The sequence below is a fragment of the Typopeltis vanoorti genome, chromosome 1 (genome assembly GCF_054136105.1).
Source record: "Typopeltis vanoorti isolate ZY-2024b chromosome 1, IOZ_Tvanoo_1.0, whole genome shotgun sequence".
NCBI lineage: Eukaryota > Metazoa > Arthropoda > Arachnida > Uropygi > Thelyphonidae > Typopeltis > Typopeltis vanoorti.
The window spans coordinates 184697526-184720729 of NC_143549.1; the positions used below are offsets into that span (position 1 = coordinate 184697526).

The following is a 23204-nucleotide window of genomic DNA, read 5'->3' on the forward strand; positions in this document are numbered from 1 at the left end:
TGCATCATCAGCATGCAGATGAATATCAACTCCCTCCCCCGTGACCTTGAAGGCTGCCCTCCTGGCAGCCTCATGGCTACATGGTTACTTTCCTCCAGATAATTATTCCTTATTAACTGTAGATATTTCATTTTCATCTTGCCACGCATTCTTTCTTCCTTCCAGTCAGTGTCCTCCATTGTTGAAGTTTCCCTCATAATAATTGCTCAGCCTGCACTCATGTTAATCTGCCAATGCATGGCATGCACATATTTCTTTGCATTCCATGGCTCTAAAGCAGTGATTAACAATATATTTTGTGCTGTTCACTTTTATCTCAAATATTCCCAAGTGAACTGTCACCCTCAGTGTTAAACTTCCTTGTTTGGTTCAGTTATTCAGCTGTCATCAGTAATATTCCTCTCCCTGTCCTATTCTCTCTATCCTCTCTGAAAATGCAATTCCCTTGAATTCTATCTCTGTAACTGAATTATCTTCTTGAGAGTTTGAAGGCATGAGAGGAATGAATTGACAAAGTCCATGATTGTGAATGATTCTTCCACTTCTCCCAGCAGCTCATTCATATCTTCTCTTGTTTTATATTTATCACCTCTCAAATCATTTGTTTGTGATAAAACTCTTGTACTTTCCCTCTCTGCATATTAACAGCTTCACTGGCGTTCTTGATCTTTGCCCTCAGGAAGTTTGCTTTCATCACGATCTCTTCAAACACACTTATCATAGAATCTCCATATCCCACTCACATTTCCTTTCATTTTTTCCTTGCTGCATCACATGCCAGTCACTTCTCAAGTTGCTTTAACTCATGTTTTGCCTTATGGAGAAAATGTACAAGTGCAGTATTTCTCCTCATTGCCATCTTGTCATTCACATTAGCTTCAACTGCTTCTAACTCACTCCTTTGACTACATCTTTCGAACACTTGATTTTGTGTCTTTCATCAGTATTCTTCACTTCAGTTATAGAATTATAAATTCTTTACAAGTTCAAGACTTATAGAGCTAGAAGCACAAAGTTGCAGAAGTGAAAAAAAAAAACAAAGGAAAGAGAAAAAAAACCTGAAGAAAAAGAAGAGGAAACTGGGGCCTCAAAAAGTTTATAAAAAAATTAGCTGAATCATTTGCCCCTGTTAATAAGAAAGTATGGACAGATTATATTATGTTCTATCAGTTACTTCTACAGAGAAATTTATGCAGAGAAGAAACTGTGCAAACTTAATTTGATGTAGCATGCAAATTTTTAAAGAAGTCTGCTCCTGCTGTTACCTCCCTTGAAGATGAGCTTACATCTAGTGAACTCCTCAGAATCCTTTGTTGCAATTCCTGAATTTGAAGAATTTTTTGTTGATGATCTAGCTTCCTCAGTGAATTGTCCACTTAATAAAGCAGCAGCTTTGAAGAATTATGCTTACTTGATGTGTTTCCCGTCGATTATTTTACTGGAAGGTGTACACTCATGTTTCATTATTATTATTGTATACAGTAATTTTATTGTATACATCAGTACTGTATACAGTAATTTTGTTACAATTTGTGCATTATATTATCTCACTATAAACAAACCGTAAAATCAGTTGATATATAACAAAACAGACCTACATTTCGACATTTAGGCTTGTTAATTGTTAACATAAACTTCTGATTTATATAGTGATTTCTGACTCATTTTTGAATTATCATAGGATTGTCAGAACAGAACCCTGCCATAGGGTCAAGGAGATTGACTGTATACCACTGTGTATGCAACCCCCCCCCCATCACATGCATTTGCCTTGTTATAATAAGTAAATAGGTTGCTGAAACATGATTAGCAAACCCATGCTGTCCATCAAAGAGAATGCTGTCATTGTCAACCCAGTTCTCAATCCTGGTCCTCACTAGACTCTCTGACATCATGACCACAACTCTAGGAAAGCAGGTTGGCCTTTGCATAATTTTCACTCCTTTAGAACTTGGGATAATTCGAGACTTGTTAAAGAGGTAAGTGCATTCCCTCAAAACACTACGTAATGCCATCAAGTCCAGCAGCCTTATTAACATCAAGTTTATTCAATCCCCCCGCCCCTTTCCACTGCTCTCAAGTTTTGTATTATGTTATATTCACGAGGATGAAATACCTTAATAAATAGCTCATTTAACATATCTACTATATATACTACCACTTCACTTCATGAAGAAACTCGGGTGTACGAGGAGGAGATACTAGCAATGTTTCAAACTGAATAAGATTTCTGCAGTATGGACTGATGGGACATCAGCAGGAACGCTAAAACAGTATTCAGCTGACCTGATTATTCCTTTGAATAGGCTATATAATTTGAGTCTCAGAACAGGGAAGATTGCATAGGAGTAGAAAGAATGCATAGTAATCCTATTGAACGAGGGTGGTTCAAAGATTGATCAATCCAACTATTGACCTATCTGTATCTCTGGAGTGGCAGGGAAAATTTTGGAAAAGTTGGTTAGCAGAAATGCATTGACAGAGAATCTATATTTTGCATGAACAGCATGGGCTTACTAAGGGAAGGTCATGTCCGAGCAACTTGCTCACATGGGGTGCTTAAGGGTCAAAGCTCTATAACTGAGAGGAGACCTCCACATAGCCTTTAAAGGAATGAGGAGAACTGACCAGGGCTTCTGACCTAATGTCAAATCCTCGCCTTCTCGTGGTGCACCCTGTTGGGTATCTACCTGGATACTGAACGAACGAGGATGGGCTGGCAATTTGGGATTTAGTCGACCAAATTGTATTCTTATTAGTTAAACCAAAATACAAAATGATGGTACAACATAACAAAATTTCATGCCAGCTGGGGCGTCGCTCGGTTAAACAAGGCCCCTGTTGCTTTCCCCAGGTAACCAGGGTGAACAGCGAAACATCAACTACTGGAAAAAATCTGAAAACACACCCCAACTCAACATCACCAGAGTTAAAGATCGGTACTATCAACATAAGAAGCCTGAATGGCAAAGAAATGGAGCTAGCTGAGGAATTAGATAAGTACCAGATGGACATAATAGGGGTGACTGAAACAAAAAATACGAAAACTGGTGAGATCTTTCTGAGCAATAAATACAAAATGTTATATTCAGGCAATGACAATCAAGGAAAAGAAGGAATAGCCATAGTATTAAACACAAAATACGAAGCTAATCTTCTTGAATGGCAGGCAGTCTCAAGTAGAGTGATGTGGGAAAATATGAGAATGGGGAACTGGACAATGAGACTTTTTTGTGCCTATGGTCCCACAGAAGGTTCTACTAAGGTAGAAGTGGAGAAATTTTTTGATGCTTTAGAAAAAGCAACTGACACGATGAAAAAGGAAAAGTTGGTCCTTGTTGGGGATCTGAATAGTAGAGTAGGAAATGATTGTCAGACATACAAAAATATTTTGGGGAAAATTTGAAGAAAAGAGCAAAGATAACAATTTAATGGCAAATACCTGTTGGATTTCTGCTCAGGACATGGACTGGTTATTACTAACACCATGTTCCAACATAAAAATGTGCACAAATTCACATGGAGAGAAGAGGAAAGGAATAACAAAAGTCTCAAAGACTATGTTATTGTTGATAGTGATGTTTTCTCCCTGGTGCAGGACACCAGAGTGTAATGAGGATTTGAAATTGGAAGTGATCACTATTTAGTCTTGAGCAGGATAAAATTGAATTATATTGAAAAGAATAACATGTAAGAAAGTTTTAAAGCGAATCTCAGATGTGAACTGTAGACTAACATATACAAAGATTATTGAAGAAAAAATGAAAGAGTTTGAGAACAGGAACCAAACCTGGGAGATTCAGTGGTAAGCCTTGAAGAAAACCCTGATTGATTCAGCCAGAGAGGCATGTGGTGAGGTTATCTGCAAAGATAGAAAAATCAGGACTCCATGGTGGACACAGGAAGTTAAAGAGGCAGTGAAGGAAAAGAAGAAATTATATCAAAAGTTCCTGGCAAATAAGTCAGCTTTTGCTCTTAGAGAATAGAGAGACAAATTGTGGATATTATTTCTGGGAAAAATCCCATTTTACTCCTCTTAACAAACTATTATATTTAAAGCTATTTGCCTGCTTCTGTTTAGGAATGCCCCAGCTGGGGCACTCCTAAACAGAAGCAGGCAAATAGCCGTAAATATAACAGAGACAAATGTAAGAAAGCGAAACGCTGTGTAAAACTAGCTAAACAAAAGTCATGGAAGGACTTTGGCAAGAACATAGAAAATAAATATCAAGAAGGTGGTAAGATATTCTGGAGGTTGTTGAAGAAGCTTAGAAATGGAGGAAAGAGTGCTGTAAGAGAAGTTAGAGATGATAAAGGTGGCATGAAAACAGAAGAAAAAGATATCATTGAAGTATGGAGTATTAGAAAAAGCCATCAAAGGCTTGAAATGTGGAAAGCAAAAGGAGTAGATGATATTCGACCAGAAATGCTGAAGTATGGTGGTATAAAAGTCTTAAAGTGGCAGCACTGCATAGTTCAGAAAGCCTGGACAGATGAATGAATTCCCGATGATTGGAGTAGAGCTCTAATAGTGGCCATATATAAAAAGGGAAATAAAACTGAATGTGAGAATTACAGAGGTATTTCCTTACTGAGTGTTCCTGGCAAGATCTATGCAAGTATACTTGAGAAACGGTTGAGAAGAATTGTGGAAGAAAAGCTGGGTCCTCTATTTGACCCGAATCCAGCCAGCTGGATTCGGGTCAAATAGAGGCTGTCAGGATCAGATCTTCACTTTATGCCAAATAGTCGAGAAAGCATGGGAATATAATAAAGATCTGGAAAAGGCATATGACAAGGTGCCAAGAGAGAGAACTATTCAATATGCTACAGTTATATTGTGTCAATGGGGCATTATATCAAGCAATACTTAGTCTGTATTTGAGTTGTAAGTCGGCAGTTAGAACTGAAGGATGTACAGGAAGATGGTTTAATGTTAAATCTAGTGTGCAACAAGGATGTACATTATCCCCTCTGTTATTCATTATCTATATGGATCACATTATGAAGGAAAGTGGTATTAAACATGATATCAGAATTGGAGATGTTAATGTCAGCTCTTTGCTTTATGCGGACGATGTTATACTACTGAAAAAATCTGCTACATGTTTGCAAGATTCCCTGACTAAATTGAATAACTGTTGTAATAGATATGGTATGAAGGTCAGCATTAAAAAGACAAAGACAGTGAAAATAGGTAGAATTGTTGAAAATGTCAACTGTCTTGTGAACGGGGAACCTATGGAACAAGTAAAACAAAGCTGGTATGGTAGGAAGTCAACTGAATAAATTCATATGGAATAAGAGAGAAATTAGTCAGAACACTAAATTAGCTGTATACAAGACAGTGTTCAAACCAGTTTTAACTTATGGATCTGAGAGCTGGGTCAGAAGTAAAACACTTGACCAAAGACTAGAGACTGCAGATATGAGAGTCCTGAGAAAGATTAGAGGTGTGAACAGATGGCATCAATGGCAATATCATATTAAAAACGAGGATATTAAGAAAGAACTTGACATTGTCAGCAACCAGGAATGTGTCAGCAGAGCTAATCTCAGGTGATATGGTCACTTAAACAGAATGGTGAGGAAATATTAGCAAAACGAGTGTTCTCTTCCAGGTTGGCAGGAAAACCACCCAGAGGAAGACTAAGATATAGGTGGATTGATACGGTACAATGTGTCTTAGACGATAGAAATATAAGATCTAATAATGATAATATTGGAATCTTGACAAGTAATAGACTGATTTGGAGGAAAATTGTAGATAGGAAGTTAGTAATTATGTAAATTTTTCATGTAGTACTATCATATCCTGTACACCCCTTGAGGGTACATGTCAGGAATTTGATGATGACACTTTTCAGTTAGACAAGGGGAATGGGTACATCTTAATATTTTTGGATTTTGTTAAAGATTCTGATAGAATACATCATGAAAGACTGTTGCATAAATTGGAGAATATGGGATTGGATTATAAAATATTAGCATGGATAAGAGAATCATTGACTGATAGATATCAAAAAGTGGTACATGGGGGGATGTTAATTTGCAAAGTTTAAGCTAATCAGTGATGTACCACAATGCTCAGTTTTTGGTTGATTGTTATTCAATCTATACATTAATGACATTGGGAAGGATTTAATTGAAGACATACAGCTATTTGTTAATGATGCAAAGATAGGCAGGGAATGAAACTGATATGCAGTACTTACAGAATGATGCTATAAATGTGTGTGTGTGTATGATTCACACATGAAAGACCTATAGCACATTAGTGCCATGTGTGGGCAATAGGAATAGAAGAAAGGAGGAATCTATTTACATTTTGCTTGAATAGTTAAGGGTTGTGATCTTTAGGGAAAGCAGAGTGCAGGAGACTGTTCCAAAGGACAGAAGTAGATCGAATGAAAGAGGAGGCAGTGAAGTTGGTACGGCGAGTTCCAAGATGGACTATAAAAGCATCATGATGAAGAAATCAGATTAGAAACTGAACTTCTGTGAGAGAGGGATCATTAATTTATCTGGATTAGAATAGAATCAGACAATCTTAGAGAAGATTTTGGTACACCACTCTAAATATGAGAGCAGATATCACAAATGGGCAGATTTGAGATTTGTATAGAATTAACAGGTGTGAAGTAGTGTCTTGTGTGAAAAAGTACACCAAATTTTTTGGCAGCTGCAGAAGCTATAGATGAAATGTGGCTTTCCAGGAAAGATAAGAGGTGCAGGTCAGTCCAAGAAGAGAAATCTGATCATGTTTGAATATCTCAGTATTACTGAAGATAAGGTGTGTGTGTGTGTGTGTGTGTGTGTGTGTGTGTGTGTGTGTGTGTGTGTGTGGTTGTGGGGGGGGGGATCAGATGTGAGCTCTTTCTTGCCAGAGATTAGACAGAATTGAGTTTTAATAATAAATTTAGTTCAATACTTTATTCAAGTGCGAGCAAACAAAGTTTGCGCCTGAAAATATCTTCAGGACTGAATATGGTGTTGTACTTCCTTACCCCAGTAAGGTAATACAACACCACATTCAGTCCTGAAGATATTTTCAGGCGCAAACTTTGTTTGCTCGCACTTGGATAAAGGATTAAACTAAATTTATTATAGTCTAACCAAGTGAAAAATAACTTTCAGCAGGATTGAGTTTTAGTTGCATTGAAGTTTACAGTGTTGTAAATTTGCCCTACTGTGATATAGTTAGGAGATCTAAGTTTAGGTCACTGGCCATGGTAGATCTTGAGGATTCTAAGGTTTGTCGAATGAAAAGGAGAAATGAAGTCTGCTGTCATTGGCAAAGCTATGGATAGGTAACCAGTGTGAAAGTTAGCAATCCAGTTGCAATGCAGACCATAGGATGGCAGTTTGTTAAGCAGATCCCTGTGCCAAAGCCTATCACATGCCTTTGAAATGTCGAGGGCAACCATATGAGTTTCTCCAAATTTTCCATAGCTTGAGTCCAGAGGTGAGTAGTGAAAGTAAGATGATCAACTGTAGATCGCAAGTGGTAGAATCCATGCTGCCAGTCACTGATTAGTTGGTATGTCTCTAGGTGGTTCAAGAGTTGGTTGTTAATGACCTTCTCCATAATATTAGAGAGAACTGAAGTGAGAGAAATTGGATGGTAGTTCATTGATCTCCTTTCTTTGGGATAGGGTGGATGTGGCTCTGTTTCCATGTTGTAGGGTAGATGCTAGTTGAATAGGCTAGACTGAAGAGGCGATACAGGATAGGTGTTAGATCTGGGGTACAATTTCTTTAACATAATAGGTGGGATGCCATCAGGACCAAATGCCTTGTTTGTGTTCAGTTTATTAAGGATTCTTCAGATTTCTTTTTGCCAGAAGACTACGGGTGACATGAAGGGAGCTGTTCTTGGTGGAATGGAAGGAACTTTGCCCAGGTCATCTCTCATCCATCTTTAGAACTATGATGTAATTATGGTTGAAAGAATTAATAGCTTCTTTTTTTTAGCTGAAAAGATTAAAAATGAGATTACATGCATTTACATTAGTTGGTGACAATCCCATAATTTTTTTATTTTTTGACTTGCATTTTAGGAATGAATAATAAGTTACTTTTTGTTTGCCTTGATACTTAAAATATTCACTGAGGTAATAAAGAATTGCTATATTTTCTTTTCAGATTGATTTAGGAGATCGATTGCTACCCTGCTTTAGTACCCCTTCAGGTGTACCCTTTTCAGATATCAATCTCAAATCTGGCTATGCGCATGCACCTTCTTGGGGTCAGGACAGTACAGTGTCAGAGGTTTCTTCTTTGCAACTGGAGTTCAGAGATTTGAGTCGTGTTACTAAAAATAATAAATATGAGGTGATTAAATGACATATTATTACTGAAGAATTTTCATGCAGCTTCTATTTATTAATCCATATAAAATATCACACTTATTTTGCTTTATACTTCTACTATCTTAAAGTATATCGATTAAATATCTTAGACTTGAGAAGGGAATCGAAGCCATAAAAGAATAAGTTAGAAATGATTTAAAAACAATAAACTGTAAGAAATTAAAGTGTTAAGCATAGGAAGAAATAATTTAAAACACCAGAAAAAGATGAATAAATAACAATGATATCTCATAATTACAGTGTATGAGCCATTTTGATGTGGTGTCTTCTTCAGAATTACTCTCCTGGAAGGAAATAAGAGATGAAAAGTGAAAAATATGGTGGAGTTCACTTAAAATAAAAAAAAAGTATTAGCTAGTGAGTTCAAAACTTAGGAGTGATCCTAAGCAAAATAAGCATGCTATTTTATATTGATGAGGTGATTATTTATTATAGGATATTTTTATAGATATACCTGTTCAAAATTAATTTTTTCTACCTGTAAATTGCAAATATCACTTTGGTATATTAAAAAGTGCATTCCTGACAAACATATAATGGGACACGGGCAACTGGGCGATGGCCAAATGGGCGACGGAATAAAAGATGAAATATGCAATTCTATTCTGTTGATCTATTACCAGGTAAAAATGAGTTAAAAGAACAGTATAAACAAAAAAAATTGAAAAATCTTGCTTATAATTTTTATTTCTGAGCTTCACTGCGTAAGGTGTCTTGTTTGGCAATTTATCATTTGGGCATTTTGTGTGCGGTTATTAAGTTTAATATGCATTCACAAGATATTTTGACTTCTATTAAACAGTAAGACTAGTTAAAATATCTTACGAATGCGTATTAAACTAAATAACAGCACACAAAACGCCCAAATGATAAATTACCAAACAAAAAAATTAAAAAATCTTGCTTATAATTAAGTTTATTTTTATTGTCTGAAGAAGTATTTCTGAGCTTCACTGTGTAAGGTGTCTTGTTTGGCCATTTATCATTTGGGCATTTTGTGTGTGGTTATTTAGTTTAATACACATTCGCAAGATATTTTGACTTCTGTTAAACAGTAAGACTAGTTGTTTGTTTATTACATCGTTTCCGATATTTGTGTCAATGTTACAGTTGCCACGTGCAAAGAACAAGTTTCAGTAAATAAAAAGTATGTTTTCAAAATTTATAATCTTAATCGTATACTAAATTGTATACGTGACATCTAAATTAATTTAAATAAATTTCAAGCTCTTGATTATCTCTCAAATGAAACAAATTGCTAAGTACAATTATATAGAAGTATAGAAATATTTCACTGTTGATATAATTAAGAATTTTTTTTAAATTGTATATTTATATTTCTTGTTTCTATTCTTCAGAAATGGATAATTCAAGAATATTAAGTCAAAGAGATAAGGAAAAATATGCTTGGAATAGGTATCATTATATTAAAGACAAGATTGATAAGAAAGGTTCAATTCAATTTTGGCAATGTGAAAATAAAAACAAAGGATGCAAAGATAAAATCTGGACAAGTGTCAGTGATGGATCACTAATTTCTGAAAAACAGGAACACACATGTAGCAGTTCTGGAAATGCAGCCAGAGTAATAACGCAAGAAATTAGTACAACAGCCAAAAAAATTAGCGGATATGACAATGAGCAACCCATCACAAATCAGAACTCAAGTTCTACAACATGTTTCTTCTGCGGTAGAAGGAATGCTTCCAAATCATAGCAGTCTGTTCAGAAATATTCAAAGAAGATTAAAAAATTTAAAAGCCCCAATTAATCCTGATTCTAGGGAAACAATAATTATTCCTGAAGAATACTTAAATTATGATTTCAGTTCATCACAATTTGAACGTTTTTTATTGGCTGATTCTGGATCAGAACAGGTCGACCCCATGAGAATATTAATTTTTGGTCGTGAAAGCCATGCAGGGTGGAGCCAAAGCATGAATGAATTATTTATGGATGGCACATTTTTACTTTCTCCCCTCTTTTTGCTCAAATTTTTGTTATTTTGGCTAGAAAGGATGTAGGTCCTGTTTTATATATTGTTTATTACCTAATAAGACTCTTGAAACATACACGAAATTATTTTATATGATACATGAAATGTGGCCATTACTAGATCCTGAAAATATAAATGTTGATTTTGAAATTGCCATTGATCAAGTGTTACGTATAGTATTTACACAAGCTAACGTAAATGGTTGCTTTTTTCATCTTGTACGAAATCTTCATAAACATTTAGCTTCATGCAGTCTTTTAACCAGATATAATTCTGATGCGCAATTAGCTTTAAATTCAAAAATGATCACTTCGCTTGCTTTCGTTCCATTTACGCAATTTCTGAACTTGAGAATCATTTATCCAATGAATTTGCACCAATTTTAGAATGGTTTACGAACACATACATAGGTCGTCTAAGGAATAACAGAACCAGGGCTCCACCGATTTTTCCCTCAAACGTTTGATCTGTGTACCAAAGAACAATAAATGGAAGCGATAGGACAAATAATTTTGCAGAAGTCTGTCATCGAAAACTGCAATTGAGCTTTGGCAGCAGCGCAAGTCATCCAAATTTATGGATTTTTATAAATGGACTACAAAAAATATGATGTTGATTGTGAAAGCGCAGTAGCAGGTTTTCAACATGAGCACAAACGTAGACGTTACAATGAAGCTGACCAAAGAATTTTGAAAAAAAGTTATCAATTACAATAGGAAAAATATAATAGAATATTTACGTGGTATTGCATATAACTATAATATAATATGAAAAAAAATTGTCTTGAATTTCATATACTTTTTTGTTTTATTGTATATATGTAACATTTGTAAATATGTTTGTTAATTACAAAATAATATTAATAAATGAATTACAGCAAAACTATATTTTTTCTTTATTTTAATACTGTGCAATTATACCTGGAGTGCTTAAGAGTCAAAGCTGTATACCTGAGAGTCCAATCATCGGGAATTCGTCCCTCTGTCCAGGATTTCTGAACTATGCAGTGCAGCCACTGTAAGACTCTTATACCACCATACTTCAGCATTTCTGGCCGAATATCATCGACTCCTGCTGACTTTCCACATTTCAAGCCTTTGATGGCTTTTTCTACTTCAAGTATGGATATGTATTTCTGACTGCAAGCCTCATCAGTGGTTTTTTTACCACTGTGCTATCGCTGCTTGTTTCATTTAGCAATTTTTCAAAGTAATTACTCCATACTTCAAGGATATCTTTTTCTCCTGTTTTCATGTCACTTTATCATCTCTAACTCCTTTTACAGCACTATTTCCTCCATTTCTAAGCTTCTTCAACAACCTCCAGAATATCTTACCACCTTCTTGATATCTATTTTCTATGTTCTTGTTAAAGTCCTCCCATGACTTTTGTTTAGCTAGTTTTACACAGCGTTTCGCTTTGTTACATTTGTATCTGTATTCTCTAAGAGCAAAAGCTGACTTATTTGCCAGGAACTTTTGATATGATTTCTTCTTTTTCTTCACTGCCTCTAACTTCCTGCGTCCACTATGGAGTCCTAATTTTTCTATCCTTGCAGACAACCTCGCCACATGCCTCTCTGGCTGAATCAATCAGGGTTTTTTTCAAGGCTTGCCACTGAATCGCCAAGGTTTGGTTCCTGTTTTCAAACTCTTTCATTTTTTTTTCAATAATCTTCGTATATGTTAGTCTACAGTTCACATCTGAGATTTGCTTTAAAACTTTCTTACATGTTATTTTTTTCAATATGAAATTCAATTTCATCCTGCTCAAGACTAAATAGTGATCACTTCCAATTTCAAATTCTCAGTACACTCTGGTGTCCTGCACCAGGGAGAAAACATCACTATCAACAATAACATAGTCAATGAGAATTTTCTTATTCCTTTCCTCTTCTCTCCATGTGAATTTGTGCACATTTTTATGTTGGAACATGTTAGTAATAACCAGTCCATGTCCTGAGCAGAAATCCAACAGGTATTTGCCATTATATTGTTAGCTTTGATCTTTTCTCCAAATTTTCCCCAAAATATTTTTGTATGTCTGACAATCATTTCCTACTCTACTATTCAGATCCCCAACAAGGACCAACTTTTCCTTTTTCATCGTGTCAGTTGCTTTTTCTAAAGCATCAAAAAATTTCTCCACTTCTACCTTAGTAGAACCTTCTGTGGGACCATAGGCACAAATAAGTCTCATTGTCCAGTTCCCCATTCTCATATTTGCCCACATTACTCTACTTGAGACTGACTGCCATTCAGGAAGATTAGCCTCGTATTTTGTGTTGAATGTTATTGCTACTCCTTCTTTTCGTTGATTGTCATTGCCTGAATATAACATTTTGTATTTATTGCTCAGAAAGATCTCACCAGTTTTTGTCTTTTTTGTTTCAGTCACCCCTATTATGTCGATCTGGTACTTATCTAATTCCTCAGCTAGCTCCATTTCTTTGCCATTCAGGCCTCTTATGTTGATAGTACCAATCTTTAACTCTGGTAATTTTGAGTTGGGGTGTGTTTTCAGATTTGTTCCAGTAGCTGATTTTTCGCTGTTCGCCCTGGTTACCTGGCGAAAGCAACAGGGGCCTTGTTTAACTGGGCAACGCCCCAGCCAGCATGAAATTTTGTTATGTTGTACCATCATTTTTTATTTTGGTTTAACCAATCAGAATTGGTTAAACCAAATAAAAAATCTTCACGGCTAAATCCCAAATTGCCAGCCCATCCTCTTTCGTTCAGTATCCAAGTAGATACCCAACAAGGTGCACCACGAGAAGGTGAGGATTGGATATTAGGTCAGAAGCCCTGGTCGGTTCTCCGTATTCCTTTAAAAGCTATGTTGAGGTCTAACTATGAGAATTAGCTAACTCTCATAGTTAGCTAATTCTAACTATGAGAGTTAGAATTAGCTAATTCTAATTCTAACTCTCATAGTACCCATACTATGAGAGTTAAATTCAGCTCTAACTCTCATAGTATGGGTACTATGAGAGTTAGAGCTCTCATAGTACCCATATATAAAAAGGGAAATAAAACTGAATATGAGAATTACAGAGGTATTTCCCTACTGAGTGTTCCTGGCAAGATCTATGCAAGTATACTTGAGAAATGGTTGAGAAGAATTGTGGAAGAAAAGCTTGGTGAAGAACAAGCTGGATTCATGCCAAATAGAGGCTGTCAGGATCAGATCTTCACTTTACGACAGATAGTCAAGAAAGCATGGGAATATAACAGAGATCTGTATTTAAGTTTTGTTGAATTGAAAACGGCATATGACAAGATGCCGAGAGAGAAGCTACTCAATATGCTACAGTTATATAGTGTCAATGGTGCATTATATCAAGCAATACTTCTTTTGATATAATGGCAAATAAATGGTCTTTATTTGAGTTGTAAGTCAGCAGTCAGAATTGAAGCAAGTACAGGAAGATGGTTTAATGTTAAATCTGGTGTGAGACAAGGATGTACATTATCCCCTCTGTTATTCATTATCTATATGGATCACGTTATGAAGGAAAGTGGTATTAAACATGATAACAAAATTGGAGATGTTAATGTCAGCTTTTTGCTTTATGCGGATGATGTTATACTTCTAAATAAATCCGCCACAAGTCTGCAAGATTCTCTGACTAAATTGAATAACTGTTGTAATATATATGGTATGAAGGTCAGCATTATAAAGACAAAGACAATGAAAATAGGTAGAATTGTTGAAAATGTCAACTGTGTTGTGAATGGAGTAACTGTGGAACAAGTAAAACATTTCAGCTACTTAGGCGCGATTTTTACTGAAGATGGTAAATTAAATATACAAATATACAACAGAATCAGCAAAGCTGGTATGGTGGGAAGTCAATTGAATAAATTCATATGGAATAAGAGAGAAATTAGTCGGAACACTAAATTAGCTATACAAGACAGTGTTCAAACCAGTTTTAACTTATGGATCTGAGAGCTGAGTCAGAAGAAGTAAAACACTTGACCAAAGACTAGAGACCACAGATATGAGAGTCCTGAGAAAGATTATAGGCATGAACAGAGGGCATCACTGGCATCATCATATTAAAAATGAGGATATTAGGAATGAGCTTGACGTTATCAGCATCCAGGAATGCATTAGCAGAGCTAATCTCAGGTGGTTTGGTCACTTAAACAGAATGGGTGAAGAAAGATTAGCAAAACAAGTGTTCTCTTCCAGGTTGGCAGCAAAACGGCCCAGAGGAAGATTAAGATATAGCTGGATTTATACGGTGCAAAGTGCCTTAGACGATAGAAATATAAGATCTGATAATGATGGAGTCTTGACAAGTAACAGACTGATTTGGAGGAAAATTGTAGATAGGAAGTTAGTAATGATGTAATTTTTTTCATGTAGTACTGTCATATCCTGTACACCCCTCCCCCCTTGAGGGTACATGGCAGGATGATGATGATGCAATTATACCTTTTCATTTTGAAATCATTTTCAGACCACTCTTTTTAACCATCTCTTGTTTAAACGATCCTACAAATTTTGATATATGATATAAACAAAAATATGCAATATAAATATTAACTAGCTGAATTTTTTTTTTGTGTAGGAAATTTTAATATAACTTCTATACAATTTGTAATTCTACACAATAAAAATAAACTTAATTATAAGTGAGATTTTTTAAATTTTATGTTTATACCGTTCTTTTAACTCATTTCTCAAAAAAATATTATTTAAATTTACCTGGTAATTGATCAACAGAATAGAATTGCATATTTGATATTTTATTCCATCGCCCATTTGGCCGTCGCCTAGTTGTCCATCGCCCAGTCGCCGACGCCCAGTTGTCGTGTACCCCATATAATGCTGTAATATTTTTCTCTATTTGTTTCTGCTAGGCTATTTGATTCCCATTAACATGTTAAAAGATTAATTGATATACAGCGAATTAACTTCATTTGAGCATCATTGCTGAACAGTTGTAGTTCTGCTATTGATACATAGCTACATTCAGTCATTAACACATCAGTAGCATATTTATGAAATGCACTGCTAGTGTTAAATAAATTTTTATCATTTAGTTGTTAAATTACCATTCTGAATTAACATACAAGTTGGTTACCCTAGTGCAAAGCTTTTGTACTCCTTTATTTCACCAAGACGTATCTGATTTTTCTTTCTTTTTAAAATGTTTAATTGATATTAATATTTGATATATATTAAAATATTTAATTTACTCTGAATTAACCATCACAGTAAGAACTTGTAATTGCAAGGGGAAAAAATTAAGTTTTTATTAGACAAGAATTTTTTATTTATTATTATTTTTTTAACTGTGAATAATCATATATATGTATTATGCTGAAGCAAGGAGATAAAGAGCTGCTTGGATAGCCTTCAACAAAATAAAATCAACAATCACCAACCAAAATAGATATAGAAATAAGAGCCTATCTTTTCAGTAGTCATATCCTACCAGCATTAACTTATGGCAGTGAAATATGGAACACAACTTTAAAAGAAGAACAAAGCTTAACAACTCAACGTGCACATTCTTCTTTCTATTGCATGTTGAGTTGTTATTAAGCTTTGTCTATAAATAAAATAGTCTTATGTGGTCTATAAATAAAATAGACCACATAAGACACACAGAAATCAGGAAGTCTGGACTCAAAGATGTAATAAAAGCAGTCTACAACATCAGAAGTAGATGGGCAGGACATCTCGCCAGAATGAGAGATAACAGATGGACAGTCAGAGTAACAAATTGGTATCCGAGAGAAACCAAAAGGAAACCTGGAAGACCAAGTGATTAAGAAAGTTGGAAGAAAATGGAGAAGAAAAGCCCAAGACAGGAATATCTGGACGACCTGCAGTCATGGAGAAGTCCTGACTGAAATCACAAGTCCATCAAGGTATGTATTATGCTAAATGCCTAGTTGACAATATAAAATGTTTATCCATGTCTCATTAGTATAAGAAACCAAAATTTTGCATATATACTTTGATGTATAAACAAAGAAAAATCTAAAAACCCTATATGTTTAACTATTTTAGAGTGTTGATTAGTGAGAGAATGGACATGAAGAGTCAAGGACAATAGATAGACCATATGGATTTGGTATATGGTAAATTGCTCCATAGGACACAGGATCTCACCATTCTCCACATAAGGAAGAAGCTAAATATGTCTTGGTCCAACAGGAATTTGAAGTGTACCTTGCTCCATTTTTATGTTCTTCAGTAGACTAGTTTAAATCCAGTGCTGGATGTTACCATGTGCCTTGCTTATGTATTATCATACTTGGCCCAAACAGGAAGGTCAAGTACAGGTAACCCTCAACAAATTACAGGGACCACAGGAAGAATAGGTTGTTATAGTGGACAGTTTGTTATAGTGAATTTCTTTTAACATAGCACTGTATAACAGGGATTTTAGTCAGGACTTTTAAGTCCTGAATAAAATAGTTTTTTTTTATAGTGTCAGATTGTTTTCCCACACATTATAGCATTATTTTCTATAATGGGAGTCGAGTATTAGCCTGTTTAGAACATCACCAGGTACCATGAGTTGAACAAGTCTTTCCTTGCTATAAGCAACTTTTGCAGGACAGAGTTCAGTGTAATAAAAGAAAAGCCCTATCAAAATTGGAATTTTCAATGGGGCCAAAAAATTGGTTTTGGGGACACCGAAAAAAAAAAAAAAAAAAAAAAAAAAATTTCTCAAGTGGTGAAGCACTAGAGGGCGCTTTCCATGAACACTTATAAGTGCTGGTTTTTGCAGTCGTCATTATTTCTACCGTGGAGTGCAAAAAAAGGATGGATTCTTTCACAAATCAGGAGAAGGCTGACATGCATTTCATTTATGGAGCTGTGGATGGGAATGCCAGGGAAGCCCAAAGACTGTACCGAGATCGCTTTCCAACCAGATGCGTGCCCGATCATAAAACCTTTTGGCGATTGCACCGGTATCTGTGTGAATTGGACTCTTTTGTCAGCGGCATGCAGGATACAAGGTGTGCAAGGAGTTTGAGGATGCCACGTGTTACAGAGGAAATTCTACATAGGGTTGCAGATCATCCCGAATGTAGCACGCGAGCAATTTCCCATGCCGTACGTGTGCCCCAATCGACGGTGTGGTGAGTTCTACAAGCCCTTTCTGCAATTGTTTCAAATCTTCTCTGTCATTCTTGTGTTTCTTCATTTCCTGACACAGTAGTTGCTAATCCCCTAGCGCTTCACCGCTTGAGTTCGGACCATGCATTGTATGACGAAGTGCTTGTTTAGGTGTGTTCTATCACCCCTTAAAGTTTGGCCTAAGAGTTCTGAATCACCTTGTATGTATATCATGGTAGGTGTGAGAAGTTTTGATAAAAGGAAGATAGTGGGTGAGATTTGATTCAACCATTTTTGCACAATTTAGGCATTAAATGCCTAAGTGCTTTCAGAAGTAATGTTTCTGCAATCCTTGGCTTTTGTGCCTTTCCACCAGCTGTAACCATGGGTGCAGTGTGGTTAGACTGGTTTGTTTGTTTATTTATTCTTTTGTTTCATTAGTTAATAATAGGTCTGACAATTGTCTTGTATATTTCTGTTTTACCTTTTCTGCATACATGTAAACATTAAATTTTATCTTGTTCGATTCCTAATCCTAGTTTTTTGATCCACAGTACTTTTGTGGGTGACATGGGCTACGAGAGTTAAATAATTTATATTTTATTATTTCTTTGTAGTTATTCAACCATCATTTAAGAAGAACACAGAAAAAAAGATGATGGAATGATTGCAGAGACTCATATGACTTGCATTAGAGACTGCAATTTCAACTGTGCATTAAAATCCTTCCTGTAATTTTAAAGCATTGCCATTGAGCATTGATTCATTTCAAATATGAAAACTGACATCTCATCATTATGATGAGATGTCAGTTAATATTGAAGAACAGCTAATTGACAAACTAAAATCAGAAAATTTTATATTCAGATTGATGAACCTATAGTTAATGACAATAAGGCCCTTCTAATGGCTGCATGATTTTCATGATTGTAAATTGCAAGAAGAGATGTTTGAAATCTTTGGAAACTGACTGCTACTGGGGCATCCATTTTTTCTGTTGTAAAAATTTGGTTTGATGAAAAACAAGTACCATTGGAAAATTTGGTATCTTGTGCCACTGTGTTATGCTGATGGTGTTACCTCCATGGTTGGAAGACAAAGGTTTTATAGTAAGCCTAAAGAAACATGTTCCTGTTGAAGTTCTTACTATAAACTACATTATGCATCGACATAATCTGGTCGCAAAATATGTTAGTCCAGTTCTTTAGCAGCCCCTCAGTATAGTTATTAAAATCATCAATAAAATAAAGTCAAAGCAAATATGATTGCTCTTTCAGAAAATTGCATGTTGATAATGAAGAACAGTATTGAGGCTTTATGGCTTTTTTTATACTGAAGTCAGATGGCTTTCTAAAGGAGTATCTAACAAGAATTGTAAACCTTTTTGATATGATAATTGATTTTGTAGAAAGTGAAAGATACTGGTTTAGCAAAGATCAGCAAATGCAAAAAAAAACATATACTGTATGGCTTGGATTTCTCAAAAACTTCATGAACTATCACTTTAACTTCAAGGGAAATTAATTATGGTGATAGACTGCAAATGTGTATTAAAAGCCATCATTGAAAAACGAGATATTTGAAAGGAATTCAGTGAGAAAACAATTTCATAGTATACCAGAGTTAGCTGAAATCAGTGAATCTCTCACTGAGAATGATCTTATTATTTGCATTCTTTAAAAGGTGAATTGAAAAATATTTTTTCAGATTTATTTTAGAAGTGAAGCCATGGATGCTAGATGTGATGTGGGTTCTACTAGTTTAGAATTCAAATATAAATTTGAAAAAGGTGGAATGACTGAATTCTCAGGATCAAAATCAACTAAACATTCTTTGTCTAACAGTGTGGTCTAAAATAGCCAAAGTATGTCTTTGTTTTCAATTTTTATGGTTGAAAGTGGTTTTAGTTCAGTAGATGAAATATTAACAAAGGAATTCATTATTAAAAATTATGGAAACAGCTACTGTGTTATAGTAAAACTTTTGTTTAATATAAACCAAAATAATCACTATTCAGGCAGTTGAGGAAAGTGTTTAAAGTTTGGCAGCCGCATGGCCAGATAGCGAAAACATCAATGTAATGTATCTAAGCCAAACTCTTGGTGTTAAAGTAAAGGAATTTAGAGTATGGTGCTCAAAAGCTTCCATATAAAAGTTAGAATGAATGAGTCGGTATGTCAATGCAGGGAAACTAGAATTCCCAGGGTGTATGGTAGCAGGGGTGGCCTCTCTTGTGGGAATGGGTGCTTGGGGGAAGAGGGGAGCACTCCCTCACATCAGATAACGCTGAGTCCAGTGGAATCTGGAAGGGATAATGACAGGTATAGAAAGAGTGACATTTTTATGCTTTATACTAATGTCAGGAGTATCCGGAATAAAGGAGATGAATTGGTGGCACTGATAGCATCAGCCTGTCCGAAGATTATTGGGATCTCTGAGACATGGTTGATGGAAGATGATATAATAACAGGAACAGAAGTAGCAGGGTACATTTTTTGGCAGGATAAGGAAGGGAAAACGTGGTAGTAGAGTGCTGCTTATGGTAAGTGATGACTTATGTCCTCTAAGAGTGGAGGCTTTGGAAGGCAGTGACACTAATGGTTTTGAAAGCATATGGTGTGAGGTAGTGGTGGGCAAGACAAGTTATTTAGTGGGGTGTTGCTACAAGCCAAGGAGCACAGAGGGAGAAGGAGCAGGAGATGTTTAGGCAGTTGAGCTTGGCAAATGCAAGAATAATGATTGTTATGAGAGATTTTAACTACAGCAGTATAAATTGGGAAGAGGAAAATGCATATAGTAATAAGGGGAAATTTCTAAAATTCTTGAGGGACAAATGTCTTAGGCAACCTGTAATAGAGGGAACAAGAGGTTTAAGAGTTTTGGATTTGGTCATAGCATCAGAAGAGCTGATTATAACTGAGATGATATCTCTTCCTCCAGTTGGAGAGAGAGAGTGACCATGTGGTTTTGACTTGGAAGATGAATAGACATGCAGGAGTATCAAAAAGGAGGGAACGTATGTGGAATTATAAGGTGAGTGATTAATAGTCTTAGATATCAATTTGGGACAGTTCCATGTAGGGCAGAATTGGAAGGCCAAGATATCATTAGTGCTTGGGAAATTGTGAAGGAATATTTGTTAGCAGCAATAGTAAGCTGTATTCCACAAGTGAAGAAGAGGACACAATTTGGTAAAGTGGATGACAAACAATATCAAACAGGAACTGCAGGTGAAAAAGAGGCTCTGAAGAGATATAAGGAGAGGAGAGTGGAAAACAGATGCATGAAGAATATAAGACTTAGGCCAGGAGAGTGACTAGTATGGTAAGGAAGGCAAAACTGAAATATGAGAACAGATTGGCACTAAGATCTAAAGAAAATCTTATCTTAGGGAATTTTTTTAGCTATGTGGCCAGTAGGAGGAGAAATGATCATGGAAGAATGACATTGTGGGATAAAAATGGAAATAGAGTGACTGATGCAGAGGACATAGTGTAGTTGTTAAATGAACACTTTATTGGAGTCTTTCATCCTGGAGAAATAGATTGTAATACTAGAGAGATAGGGCAGGTTCGAGGTTTAGAGGTGTTCCAAATACTGAATACTCTGGATGTCAGTAAAGCTGTGGGACTGGATGGTATTTCAGTATGGGTTTTGAGAGAATGTGCTAAAGAACTGATAGCTCCGTTGACATGGCTTTTCAGTGAAAGTCTGGCTACAGGAAAGGTGCCCAAGGAATAGAAGGAAGGTAAGATAGTGCCATTGCATAAGAGTGATAGCAGACTGGATGTGTCTAATTATAGGCCAGGTTGTGTTTCATCAATAGTTAAGATCTTGGAGAAATTAATGAGGGACCATATACAGCGTTGAACAGATGAGGGTAATGTTATCTGTTAGAGTCAACATGGATTTGTTAAGGGGCGCTCTTGCTTTAGTAATATGATTACCTTTTATAATAAAGTGAAGAGAATTTAACGAGGAAAAGCGTATACTGCCATTTTTTTTTTGGATTTTACAAAGGCATTTGACAGGGTGCCAAATGATAAGCTGATATTTAAGTTGCAGCACATGGGTTTAGATATCGGGTTAGTCAACTGGATTCAGGATTGGCTGTCTGATAGGTATCAGAGAGTTGTGTATGGTGGGGAAATATCAAGGCGGCAGAAGGTTACAAGTGGGTATCCCCTCAGGGCTCAGTACTGGGACCTGTATTGTTTAATCTTTATATCAATGATATTGTCAGTGGATTGCAGGGGGATATTCAGTTGTTTGCAGATGATGTGAAGCTAGGAAGATTTATTAGTAATAGTGCAGATGCAGCAACCCTGCAAAAGGATTTGAATAAACTAGACAAATGGGCAAATTAATGGGGGGTTTAATGCAGCTAAATGTAGTCTTGAAGTTTGGGATACATCAGTGGGCAGCTGCATACTCGATTGGAGGAAGTAGGGGAGACGAGATCTGGGGGTGATAATTGATAGAAACCTGAAATTCAGAGAACATATTGCAAAGGTGGTAAAGGTAACCCAGAGGATTGCTGCAATACTGAGAAGGATGCTGATCTGCAGAGATAAGTTATTGTTCCATTGTATAAGACCCTGATCAGACCACACTTAGACTATTATTCTCAAATTTGGTCCCCAGGATTTAGAGGGGATAAATTAACTGTGAAATGGGTGCAAAGGAAGATGACAAAGATGGTTTCAGGACTGTACAATGTTAGTTATGAGGATCGACTGAGGGAGTGTGGACTGCAGAGTTTGGTGGATAGAAGAAGGAGAGGTGATATGATTGAGACTTTTAAACTGTTGAAAGGAGTTGCAGACTTGACACTGGGGAGTTCTTTTGCTTGGTAGAACAGCAGGAAGGAATGATGACAAGGGGCCATACCTGCAAGTTACAAAAGGAAGCTGTGAGCAAGAGGGTGAGGAGTGGTTTCTTTGCATGATTTGTGATTGAACCATGGAATACATTGCCTGATCCTGATAGAGTGGTGAGAGCAGGACCGTCAATGAGTTCAAGGAATGGTATGATAGACTGTTTCCTAGGAAGGACCTCCCATGATGAGTCTTTTGACTCCATGGAGGGCTGAATAATAATACACACAATATAGATTACAGTAAATCCATAGCTATCCCATACATTAATAGAATTCTACACCATTGTAATCTTAATGCTACTTTTAAACCACCTATAAAATTAAAAAACATATTCAATTTCTCTAAGGATCCTTTCCACCCGTATATACCATATCCATTGCACCCGTAACTCACCTTATAGTGGTGAAATTAGACATAGATTTCCTATCTGTAAAAAAGAACACAAATGACACATTAAATTTAACAATTTTGGTGAAGCAGGTCTCTCAGATCACACTCTTAACACCCTACAGCAAATTGATTGGAAAAATACATGTTCTTTACATCATACGAAAACTTGGTATGAATGGAAATTTAAAGAAGTCTATGGAAATTTTGATTTACCATCCTAATCTTAACAATAATGGTGGCATAAAAATCCTAAGAATTTGGATGGCACACATTCAACCCACTTAGTTCAAGTTTTCCAGCAAATCCTGACTTTAGGACTCTAAGCAATTATTTCATCTTTTATTAGCAACATTTAGAGTGTTTTTTTATTTCTAATTTATATGTGTATTTATAGTGATTATGTGAGAGCATGTTGCTCTCTACTAACCACACTCTTGGACAACTTCTAAGCATGACTCTTTGTTTTCCTCCCTACTC

At 35.9% G+C, this 23204-nt stretch overlaps 1 protein-coding gene across 1 annotated transcript in view; it reads left to right on the forward strand.

Annotated features, from left to right (window-relative positions):
* alpha-Man-Ib (alpha-Mannosidase class I b) overlaps positions 1-23204 on the forward strand; it is a 268163-nt gene that overhangs the window by 120610 nt on the left and 124349 nt on the right. The window contains exon 6 of the mRNA XM_090400333.1: positions 8146-8334. Coding sequence (XP_090256459.1) covers positions 8146-8334 — 189 coding nt within the window. The remainder of the gene's footprint in view (positions 1-8145; positions 8335-23204) is intronic.